Source organism: Gopherus evgoodei, chromosome 22 (assembly GCF_007399415.2).
Source record: "Gopherus evgoodei ecotype Sinaloan lineage chromosome 22, rGopEvg1_v1.p, whole genome shotgun sequence".
Taxonomy (NCBI): domain Eukaryota; kingdom Metazoa; phylum Chordata; order Testudines; family Testudinidae; genus Gopherus; species Gopherus evgoodei.
Genome location: NC_044343.1, coordinates 10,419,580 through 10,431,720, shown reverse-complemented (window position 1 = coordinate 10,431,720; position 12,141 = coordinate 10,419,580). Strand labels below are relative to the sequence as shown.

Here is a 12,141-nt window from a genome sequence, read left to right as displayed (position 1 = left end):
ACCTCTGTTTCTTTGGATTAAGAATGTTGCCTGTATTCCCCCATTAGTAGCATTAAAGGGCCCAAGAAAATGGATAGATGGGAGAACATTGTCAGCCTTGCTATCCTTAGTGGTATATATTCAAAGTTATAATCCAATCAATGGGAAAATAAGTAGAATTCACATGAAATCTCAATTATATAACTGAAGTAACCATGAATTAAATGTACTTGAAGTAACATCAGCTCAGTCTCGGGAGCTCCAACACAACACTTCTCCCGGTATTTTGCTTAGCAAGGGAGTTATAGCATTTGGGAACTGTTCCATGCTCTGCATTGTCACTTAGGATCACCCCCTCCTTCCCCCACCCCCAAACACACACACACTAGAAAAACTTTTGTGGGATTCCCTGACAGCTGACTTTCTCCTGGCTGTCTCACCCACTCCGGAATTTAATCTTGTACTGGCCTGATGAGCATGTACAGTGTGCTCCAAATTCAGAGTTGGTCTGAGACAGTTCAGCTCCTGTAGGTTTAAGTGCAGTTGCACTTGTTTTGCTAGGTTTGGATCTGGCCATGTGTATCTCAGCAGACTTTTGATAGAAGTAGATTTTTGCCCTGTGGCTGTCTCTTGCTGCATCTTGTAGACCCAGTGCAGAAGCTGTACAGTGATTCTGTCTGAGAACTTAGACGGCTTGTGTCAGACAGCTGTGGGCAAGGTCAGTGTAAAGTAGAATTTTGAAGTGGACAAAGCCACAAACATTTTTAAAATGAAAATTGTGCGTTTTTTAACTTGTAAAACAATAGTAAGAGGGATTTCTCTTAAGATGAGCTGGTGCTCAGCTGGTACCCTGAAACCTGCATCTTAATAGCCTTTGTGGCTTGAATCTGTGTCTATCAGGCTGAAATATCTTACCCTGAAATGGGTTGGAGGCTGTAACTTGTGAGTCTCTCAGTAGAGGAGAACTCTGAGCAAACAAGCCCTTTGGTCTATTCCCAGACCGTGGTCTCCAGTGCTGCTGCAGATTGAGAGTCATTGTGCTGTATCTAGCTCATGAGTATTGCACATTGACCCTGTGGACCAACAGAAAGGTCTGGCTGTGCGTTGAACTTGGTTTTGAAGACCCGTGGGCATCAAATTTCCATGGAATAGATGTGGTGGCCAGCCTTAGCCGTTTGGTACTGTCGGTATCCGAGAAGGTAAAAAGGAGAAGTTGCCAGTAGTTGTTATGGCCCAGTGGGGACGGGCTATTGCAGGATTATTCCCTATGTTCTCTAATCCAGTCCAGTTTTTGTCTCAAGGTCTGAGGCTTTCATTACTTCCCTTGGGAGACACCTTCCTGATGCTCCTGCAGAATATGAAATATTTTAAGACCCAAGCACTGAGTTTTTTGGGAGGAGTTGGACCAGAATGTGAATCTTTTTGAGGTGACCTCTCTAAACTGTATGCAGAATGGAAGAGCTGGTGCTCCCAGTAATCAATGGAAGCTTCCCAGTAGAGAGAGAGAGCTGATCAGTCTAAACCTACCTTCCCTCAGTTTCTTCCCATTCCTTCCAGTCTAAGCAATTCTGACCCCCTGGATGTTTCAAGCCCTAAGAGAAATGTCTGCCAATCCCAGTGAAGATTCAAGCCAGACTGGCCGCCGTTCTCCACAACCATTCTTTAAAAACATCTTAAGTCAAGGACAAGCATCCCTACAAATAAGGTAAACAGCTTTAATTTTATAACATTTCCAAGCACTAGATGCGATGCCAAAAATAGAACATAAAAACTCCTTTGAATCGGCCCTCCCTCCTTAATAGCACATTGGCCTCTGAATTTTTCTCAGGGGAGGTGTGTTGTGCATTGTCAACCCAAGGTCACTTTGTTTGAACGGGAGATGCAGTCCTCCCCTTACATAAGTGTTTCGAGGGATGCACTCGAGTAACTAGCCTCGGAGTTTAGAGCTGCTCGGAGCTGGAACATGAGGCCCGTGCTTGCAATGGCTTTGCGGTGCCTGCTGCTGCTCCTCCCCTCAACTGCTCTGCTTAGAAAAGGAGGCGTTGGGGGAGGACTTTCACTTGCTGAAGAACTGGAAATAACCTTTTCAAAGGAGTCAGGACTTGGAGAGGAGCGAAGAGAAAAGGAAGATGGAAGCATATATGAAGGAGCAGAACCCAACTTAATGCCATTGACGTCCAAGGCCACCACTGCTACTCGTCTCTTGAAGAGTGACAAGCCAGATGATGCCAAAAGAGCAAAATGCCCTCAGCTCATCCCTGAGGAGGCAGTTTTCCCAGTTCTGGGGTCACATTCCAGCCTCCCCCCTTGGCCCGTAGGTGGGCTGGAAGGGCCAGTGTGCAGAGTGAAAATGGGCAGGAGGTACGGCCTGGGCCAGAGCCACTTGGAAGTTGTGGGGGTCCTTACCAGCTATGAAAGTGATTTCCTCAAGGTAGTGAGACGTTCAAGCTGGGATCAAGGCCAGCTGGAGACCTTTGGAATCTGTCCTGCTGGGGAGACCCATCCTGCTCTCCTGTCTCTGAAACACATCAGTGCTCACTTGGCCGACCCAGGGGAGAACAGGTTCCTTGTGCTGCATCTTGAAGAAGGTAGGTGCTAAGAGACCCCTGAACTGACTGACTGGGTTGAGAGAGATGCTCAGATACTATGTTGATACGCGTGGTATTACCCAGCAAATTACTGCTTTGCACACCAAAGAGAGGGGTTGGTAGAAGATGAAATGGGGGAGGGAAGGGGAGTCCCTCTCTGAGTAGAAATTACCTAATCAGTACAATAAACTTCCCACTTGTCCTTAGCCACTATCTGAATTGTGGTGATCATCTCAAGTGTGTCCCCCCATCCCCAACAACCTCCCATCCTCTGCTTTGACCTCCAGTGCTGCTGGGTTAATTGACTCCACCTCTGCTCTTGTTCCTGGCCCTCAAGGGCCATCTCACTCGTTCCGCCAATATTTACGGTAAAATCCAAAGGATCAGTTTAGACCATGTTCTCTTACTGGAGAAAAGAGGGGGAAGGGACGATATGTTCCTAAAGGTGGCAACAATGTTCTTGCCTGCTCTTAACAGTGACCCAGTTCATAGGAGCTCTTCATACCCCAGCAGTGGGCCTGGCATAAAATCCTAGAAAGAGCCGATTGCTGAGAACAATTCACTCTTGTTCTTTCCCTGGTAGTGTCAGTCTCCTGCGAAATGTCTCCAATCCTGTTCTTGAAGCATATCTCAGTCCTTGCTGCCAGGCTGAGTTTGCCTGTATAAAAACCCTGCAGTTCCTCTGCAGTACATGGCACGAGGATTCTTAAGCAGGCAAATGTGAATGGATCTGTCCAGGTGTAGCCGCCCCTCACACTTACCCTGGGGTGGCTGTGAGGAAAGGGCACCCCTGAGACTCTCCTAAATCAGTGAGGTTCTGTCTTTGGCCCTGTTCGCCCTGGCAGCCACGTCTGTCTGAGGGATCTCTTACCAGCAGCATTCTAGCATGGACAAGGTTTTGACCTGGCTGAGAACTATGCTAGTTAGAACGGGTGAACTTTCTTCCCACTCCCCTACACCCAGCCAACAGCATATTTAAATATATAACACTTAGTGCTGGCTTCAGGTGGTCAGATTAGATGATCATAATGGGCCCTTCAGGCCTTGACATCGGTTTAGTCATATGCATCTGCAATGTCAGTGTTCCCTCGCTTCACTTCTCCAGGTCGGGTGGGATCATGTCCATGAATGAGAAGGGAATTCAGTCTCCAAGGCATGTCCATTCTTTTGGTGTCTCTGCTGAGCCTGCCTGTACAGTGGTGGCCAGCTCAGAAGCTGGGTTTTGTTCCACGGATACCTGCGTGGCATCCCTGAGCACCCAGCAGCTGTTAAACTCTGACTTGGGCTGGATTCGAACCAGCAACGCAGAGCTGAAGAGTGCTGTCCCTGGGCGGCAGTGCCCCGAGCGATCCAGTTCATCCTGAAGCATAGCTTTGTATTACTGTTCTCAGACAGAAAGAGATCTTGGGCACACGTGGTGAGAGAAACCACCCTATAACTGCTCCCAGGACAGTTGTATTTATTGTGTGTAGCTCTGAATAATCTGTTAGTAGCTTCTCAGGGCCGGTGAAACAGCAGGAAGCTTTTGCAGTTTACCATTTTTTGTACTTTTTAAATGAAAACAAATTTGTCCCTCAATTTAGCAAAATGGTGTCCCCCAAGCATGCAGCCATATTTTGCTGTGTTATCACTGGCGTTTGCTAGTTAGCACTAGTCATGCCACTCAATGCAAAGTTAAGGGCGTTCTTGCAAAACCAGGTTTACAGAGGCTGTGTGGTTTGCTGGGTTGAACAGAGGCCTGGGAGTCAGGACCCGTTCAATTTAATCTTGGCTCTGATGCCTTTGCTAATGCTCTGATCTCTCCAGGATCACCACACCCATTACCACTGTAGTCAAGCTCCAGGCCGGACTCAACAGCACAAGTCACTTAGCCCAAGTTGGTACCCAGCAACTGAGGTGCCCCAAATCAGTGACTGGTTCTAAAAGTTTTTGGTCTTAAACTCCCTCTGAAGCATCTGGCACCAGCACTGTAGGGAGACAGGATACTGGGGTAGATGGACCATTGGTCTGACCCAGTATGGCCGTTCTGATGTGGGTGTCGCCCCTCCCACTCCAGCCCTCTGGTCCCTGCCTCTGAACAAGCGGTAGCTTCGGATCCAGGATGTGCATTTTGCCAGGACTGGTTATCGTTAGGGTGTGCAATTCACCTTGCTCTGTGGCTTGGAGATCTTTGAGTGACTTCCCCATTACTGCTTCTCCTGCCTCCTCCTTTCTAGGAGCTTCCTAAATACTGTGTATAAATTAGTGGTGAGCCCCACAGCAATTAGTGGTAGGGTCTTGTGCTCCTCTAAGAACAGCTTGTTACTGGAATAGCTTCTGCCAGAAAACGCGTTTGTGATGTCGTCCTCCAAGTGCCTTATCCCATCTCCTTGAACGACATCCTGCTGTTACCGATTTCAGGAGGCCACACACCTACACTCTTACCCCGGAGGCTACTGTGAGTGCAAAGAGCCATCTCTGGAGGGGCACCTGGGGTCCATCTTAAAGTCAGACAGCAGGAGGAGTGAGAGTCTGGAGAAACTAGACTGGTCAGAGTTTGAAAAGGGGGAAGGTTTCAGTCTTGGAATGAACTGGGTGCAGAGTGTGTGGGAGAGTCTTCTGCCCTCTGGACAGAATCAGAACTGCGGTGTGTTCTGGACCCCTACATAATGCTAAACATGGCAGGGTCTGGGCCTTTGAAGCAGGAGGATCTGGATTCTGCCCTCAGTGCTACTGAGATGTGCAGGCTGGACATAGTGTGCAGCATTGGAGGCATCCCACCGAGCCCAGAGACCGAGAAATGGCAGCCAGGGCAATGTGTAGGAGCAGCTGCGGTTTGTTAAAGTGGCACCCAGCCTAATCTCGGCTTGGAACAAGGGCAGGGCAAAAATTTCCTGAAATCCCATGGTATAGGCAGGGCAGCAGGAGCAAATACCTTCTAATGCCACCAGCAGACAAGGGGCTGGGGTAGATCCCTGTGGCAGCCCTGAAACCCAAGGAGCCTAGGAACTGGCAGTTCAGAAAGGGATCTGTTCAGCTCATTATCCTGGCGGCACCAGCTGCTTCAGAAGAAGGTGCAATAATCCCAGCAGTGGGTGGTGATCTAGAATAACCTGCCTATAGGAGAAACAACTACTTCATCCCTGGCAGTTACCGATTGTCTTATGCCCTGCGACAGAGAGGTTTATAACTCCAGTGGTTTTGTTTTCTAGCTAGTGCCCGTGTGGATTCCTCAGCCATTATCACAGTCTGCCTAATCCTTTTTTTGGTGTCCCTTGAAATAGTTGGCCTCTGACATCTTGCGTCCAGGAGTTCCACAGGTTAGCTGCATGCTAAGGTGTATTTCCATTTACCCAGCAAGAGAATCATGCTGTTTGTGTTGGCTTTTCTCTGGCAGTGAAGTGGGATACCGAGACACAGCTCAGGTTTAAGCTGGCTTTTCAAGAGGACGTGGGGCGGTCACTTGGAGAGCTCCAGTCTGCCTTGCTGGTGTTTTATCCTGGAAGCAAGGAAAGGAAGGGCAGCAAAGCAAGAGAGAAGCTCCTGGCTGCAGGAGAAGGGCTGCACCAGAATCAGGTAAGCAGCTGCCCAAGGCTGGCTTTCTTTATCTGTTCTGCACAGCTGAGCGATGGCAGGGCATGCTCCCCCCACCAACACGCCTTGTCCTAGATCACTAACAGGGCTCAGTCTTGGCCCACTCAGTCCTTGGCCCCCGCTGCTGCTAGCAAGGAGCAAGTAGCACCTGCCATGATGGGGGTTTTTGCAGCACAGGTCCCCACGCTAGGAGCTGGATTGGGACTGGCACGGGATGCCAGCCAAGTAAGCACGTTGCTTTAGGTTGCATAGATCACTTTGCACCGTAACTTTTATTTTGTGCCATGATACTGGTGCCCATCCCTCCACCACCTCCTCCATGGGTTCTCTGGGAGTCCCTGATGTAGTAGGTGGAGATTTGGTGTGTTCCTGTAGGTGGCGCTTTTATCCCTTCATCCAAACTGAGGACTGTGGGAAAGACAAAGGGGAGGGGGATCTCTGTGTGCAGCCAGAACTTCCCATGGTCCTTGGGGAGGAAGGCAGAGAGCTCTCAGCTTCTGAGGGGGTGGGGGTTGCTCACTATCAATCCATCACCCAGTCAAATGACAGCACCACTCACCTGCCAGCACTCCCATGCTCCAGCCTCTCTAGCGCTGGCGTGCCAGGCTGTGTCCAGCAAGGGACAGGCGGTGGTTACTCCTGGGAAGGGTGGCTCCCCGGCTGAGGCATCCCATGTAACCAGGCAGCAGGGGTGGATGCACCGGCCCTGCTGCACTCTCTGCCTCCCTATGAATTCACTGATAAAATGCATCTAGTTGCCTGAGCTGCGAGTGGCGGCAGTAAAAATGGCCCTGGAGGGCTCTGTGTATATTGGCTGTTGGGGATTCCCACTCAGATGTGCTCACTTCACATGGGTGCAGGGTCACTGAACTCGGAACGACAGCCCTGGCTGGGTCATCAGCGAGGAATAAAACTAGCCCCTCTGTATCTAAATGCAGGAGCCAAACGACTGGTTCTGCTGGCTGAAGCCAACTCGTAACTGTGTGTGCGTTATCCCCACTGAAGGGGGGCACAGAGCCATGCGGTTAGCCGGCATTGCACCTAGCTGGGCTCGAGTACCAGAGCACCGGCTTCTGGTGCTAAAAGCAGCCGTGTGGACGTTCAGGCTCTGAAGTCTAGGGGGTGAGTGGGCTTCAGAGCCCAAGCTCCGGCCTGAGTCCCAGCATCGACACAGCTGCCTTTCGTGCTGGACTCGGAGCGTGAGCCCCGCATGCTAGAGGCTGTAGAACTGGGCTCTGACTCCCGGCCGTGAGCTGCCATTTGCAGGGTAGCTGTACCCTGGGAGTGACTCTTTCCCTCTCTCACCTGGCCCGTCACCTGTGCTGAGTCTGCAGGCCCGGTGACATCGGGGTTGGACAGGAGACACCAAAGGCTAAATTTGGCCCTGCCCGGGGACTCTAGGACAGTTCCATGGTGGCTGCACTTGAAGGACTCGACTCCAGCGCCCTCTCCTGGAGCTGGACTGGCCTTGCAGCGCTAATGGGAACAGACTCTGGTGTCTTCCACAGCTGGGCCAATTGGGCTCTGATGCACACAGGGGGCAGAGCTGTTAGATAAGGATGAGGCATTTTAATTGTCACTTTTCAGAGCAGAAGTGCCCACGAAGGGCTGGATTTCCAAGAGCTCATCTGCCATGTGGGCTCTCAAACATGGCCACCGGGGGGGGCAAGTGGGACAATTTGCCCCAGGCCCCGCAGGGGCCCCCAAGAGAATATAGTATTCTATAATATTGCAATTTTTTTTATGGAAGGGGCACCCAAAACTGCTTTGCCCCAGGCCCCCTGAATCCTCTGGGCGGCCCTGCACTAAAATAAGCAGCCAGATTTTTCAGGCACTTTCCATGAAGCAGTTCTGCAGCAGCAGGGCGTGACTGGGGGTAGTGCCCCCTACAGGCACCCTTTTGCCTTTCACGTTTTTCACAGGAACCACCCCTGTGAATATTAAACCCCCTACCCTTGCCGCCTTCTCTCTCAGCACAGCTGCTCCCTGTACGTCCCAGAGCCAGGATTTGCTTATATCGCTGATGCAAACGAGGCTGTCGCAGCTGATCCCACTACAGGAGAGTGAGCCTTGTGCATCTGCTGGCTTTCAGCTCCCAGGGGGAGTGCGCAGCCAGCTGGGTAGATCCGCTCTGCACATGTGCATGGAGCGTGTTTGAGCTGAACTGCTGAGAGGAAATAAATACAGAGACTTCTAATGGTGTTCAGATGTGTCCAGCCAAATCTTGCAGCCTTTACTTAGGCAAAGCTACCTCTGATTGTAAGGTTTCACCCTGTGCTGGGAAAGGACTAAATACAGGAGCCCCGCTGGAGGCAGTGACCGAGCTCCTGTTGCCTTCGGGGGTTAGTAAAGGACCTGTGCTGTGGCACAGCATAGCAGGCATGTCAGTGCACTCCCTTGGGACATGCTGGAGCACTGGTGCTGCCCATGGCTGGAGGAGGCAGCTGCTCGTCTTCAGGGGTCTGCCACCCAGTCAGCTGCACAGGGAGAATCCCAGGCAGCTTAGAAGCTCCTTGTTTCTTTAAATCTGAACTTACAAGCAAGCCCCAGGCTAGGTGGGCTCTATGTCAGCGTTGCCAGAATGGCAGGGTTGGAGGCAGCCCCCTGACCCTCCAGCACTAGGGTGAAATCATTTCAGGTCAGCAGGGGCTGGAAGCCGTCTCCCAGCTGCTCTGTGGCTGGTGTGGAGTGAGCATGCTGGGTCTCAGAGCTGCCCCGAGCAGGCAGAAAAACCCGTCAGCTCTTTGTTGGCAGTCACAGCAAAAGGGCCAAGGGCTGAGTGGGCCAGGGCACTAAGTGCCACTCCCAGCCTGAGGAGGGAAGAGCAGGGGAAAGATGCTGTGGCCACTGCTCCAGACTCTGGCCCATTCCTTTTCCAGCATCTCCCAGTGCTGAACAGATGGAGCCCCCCTCGCCCTGTTCCCCTTTCTGATCCGTTCCCCAGGGGCACGGCCCTGCCTGCCCCCTCTCATCCCTGCAGCCCTGGGAGCAGCTCAGCGGATGTGCTGAGAAGCCTGCAACAGCCAGGAACAGATTATAATGCTGCGTGTGCGTAGATCCCTGAAGGAAATGGACAGCGCTGCCTTTGTAGCCAGCAAGGCCTCTAGTTTGCAGGCAGGGGGAGATCCAGACCAGACTGCCGTTCCCCTCCAGCTCCCGGACAGTCAGTTACCTCCGATTTATATTCCTTCATGCTCAGCTACCTGGGCCTCTGCAGGCTCGTCCCCTGGGTACAGTCTGGGCCTGCTGAGCTCTTGTCCCACTGTATGGGGTGAGCCAGGCAGGGACGGGCTTGTGTGCACCCATCCCTTCTGCTCTCTTCCACCTCCCTCGGGCTCTGCTCTCTCTGCAGGCTCTCTGCCTCTCCAGGGACACCGAGTACCTGCTGCTTGGGGCCTCAGTGATGTCTGCCATCCGCTCACACCGGCAGCTCAGCTTCGACATTTCCTTGGCAATCAGGCGTCCCGGTAACGGAGGTACGAGGGGGGGCTCCCGGACAGCTGAGGGTTCTCTAATGGCTGGGGGGCCCATAGCCTATTGGGGTCTCGAGCGTGATGGCAGAGGTAGCTCCCACTGACTGGCTGCTGTACGCAAACACAGAGGGGTTATCTGCGTAGGCAGTGCAGCCTAGGGGTTAGCGTGGGGGAGTGGTAGCCCAGACTCCTGGGTTCTATCTGGGGCTTTGGGGGACCTTTTGAAAACCCCATCATTTTCATCCCCAGCTGTAGTGTGAGGACAACTGTGGGCTCCACCCCAGGGGCTGGGTGGGTGTCTGGGGAGGGCACCAAGCCCCTTAGTGGGAAGGGGCGGCCTGCTGCTGCTGATTCCCCCTTCTCCATCCTCTCCACTCCCTGCCAGGCTCCCTCCTGCCCCCCCTGGAGGCCCAGCAACTGCTCTTCGGCGCTGACGAGAAGTGTTTCACCAGGATGACCCCAGCCTTGCTCTTGTTGGTGAAGCCGCGGTGCGAGGAAGACGCCCCGTCCCCGTCTTCCTTCCTCTCAGTGGGCGGTGTGGTGGAGACTGTCCCTTACCCACAGCCCAGGTGTGCAGGCTTTCAGGATGGAAACCAGGGGAGGGGAGCGCCTGCCATTCCAGCTGGGGAGACCCCCAGTCACCTGCTGTCAGCTCTGAGCTGCTCAGCCTGCTCTAGCCCCCCTGCTTTGCCCCAGGGGGTTAGACCAGACAGGCCGAGTGTCTGAGGTTCGAGCAGTACCGGTGTTGGGCGTGGGGGGACAGTGTCCCGGCAGACTGACCCTTTCTGGGCTGTTCTCCATGTCCAGGGCTCTGCAATGGGTTGGCTTCTTTGCGGGCAGCCCAGTCACATGTTAAGGACACTTCTGAAGATGGGGGTTGGGGGGGTGCAGGGGCTGGCAGCTTGGGGAAGGGGCTGCCCCCAGGTCTGAGTGCAGCATGTTCCCCTCTGAGGGCCATGTGAAATGAGTTGGGTGGTTCTCAGTCTTGTTCTTGGGAGACAGGTGCCCACGTGGCAACCTCCCCTCCAGCCTGTCACTGCTCCAGCACAGAGACCCAAGGGACAGCGAGCCCCGCAGCTGGACAGTGGGAGGGGGGCATGGTAGGCCAGGGTGGGAGGCTGATGCAATTGCACCTGCTCTGTGACTAGAGTCCTCTGCTCCAGGGGCTGCCAACTGGGCACCATTCGCCAGCACCGAGTCCCTGTGGGGCACAAAGAAAGCCCCTCGGGCTCCAGCCCCCCCCCCCCCCACATTCCTGGGTTGGGAGCCCGCTCCAGTACAGAGCCCAGAAGGGGGCACTGGGATGCTAGGAGACTGGGTCAGGCAGAATGTGCTCCGCAGTGCCCTGATAATGTCCTATGGCAGGAGTGGGGCAGGGAGTGCCAGGCCCTGCGGTCGGTGCCTTGTCCCAAGTGTGTGTGTGGGGGGGAGGCCCCGTGCCCCTATGCCCCATGGGCAGGAACCCTCAGGCCTGTGGTTGGGCCCCTTGCATAAAGGACCCTTTGTGACCCGGTCTGTGTCTCCCTGGCAGCTCGCGCCCTGGTGGCAAGGCCGAGGAGCCAGTCTCTAATGCAGCTGCTGGCCAGGCCAATGCTTCGTCCCCAGCGCCCGGCAGCCGTGACCAGTTCCTGGGCAGCCTGACCAGGTTCGTCAGCAGGGTCCTGAGCCCCTCGGGGGAGCCGCCTACTGCCTCCGGCCTCCACCACAAGCTGGACTTCAAGACGATGGAGACGCTTCCTCACCAGCTGCTCAACCTGTCGGAGCAGGCAGCCCTGGAGCGGCTGGTGCAGTCGGACGAGCCCCTGGTGCTCCTGTTCCCCCAGAACAGCCAGGCGCTGCTGGAGCAGCAGTTTGGGCACTGGCAGCTGGAGGGGAGCCTGCTGCAGCAGCTGCTGGAGAAGCTCCAGGCTGTCATCCAGGAGCTGAGGGAGATCCCAGCCTTTCAAGCCAACACGGACCTCTTCCAGCACCTCCTGGCCTTCTGCTATTACCCCCTGGGCTCGGGCAGCAGTGACCCCACAGAGCTGCCCCATGGCCACCGGAAGCTGCGCACGCTGCTGCTGCTCAAAGCCCTGCAGACGGTGCGCGCCCACTGGCAGGAGAAGAGGAAGGTGTCCCGGCAGAACCGCAGCGCTGGGCCCCAGGCCTACTGCCGGCTGCAGGAGCTGACGGTCGACCTCCACTACGATTTCATCATCGTCCCTGCGGAATACATTGCCAACAACTGCGAGGGCTCCTGCCAGCGCCCGCTCTCTGCCCGCATCCCCCACTACTCCTCCCACACGGTGCTGCTGCTGGACATGCAGGAACGGGGCACGCCCCTCCGGCGCAGCCCCTGCTGTGTGCCAGTCAAATACTCCAGCAAGGAGATCATCCGCTTCACCGGGGAGGGCATGCAGGTCACGACGTACCCCAACATGGTGGCAGTGGAGTGTGGCTGTCGGTAGAGACGCCCGGCCTGTCCCATCTCTCCCTGGCGTCCTTTGGCCTTCAGAGCTTGGAGGGAGGCAACTGAGCTGAGGCCATGG

At 54.3% G+C, this 12,141-nt stretch overlaps 1 protein-coding gene across 1 annotated transcript; it reads left to right on the top strand.

The window, feature by feature from the left end:
- The first annotated feature begins 94 nt into the window (after positions 1-94).
- On the top strand, positions 95-12,141 carry AMH (anti-Mullerian hormone). Its single transcript, XM_030540275.1, has 5 exons — positions 95-2,567; positions 5,944-6,122; positions 9,493-9,616; positions 9,999-10,182; positions 11,145-12,141. The coding sequence occupies exons 1-5, from the start codon at positions 1,943-1,945 to the stop codon at positions 12,058-12,060; spliced, it is 2,028 nt and encodes a 675-aa protein (XP_030396135.1). The 5' UTR covers positions 95-1,942; the 3' UTR covers positions 12,061-12,141.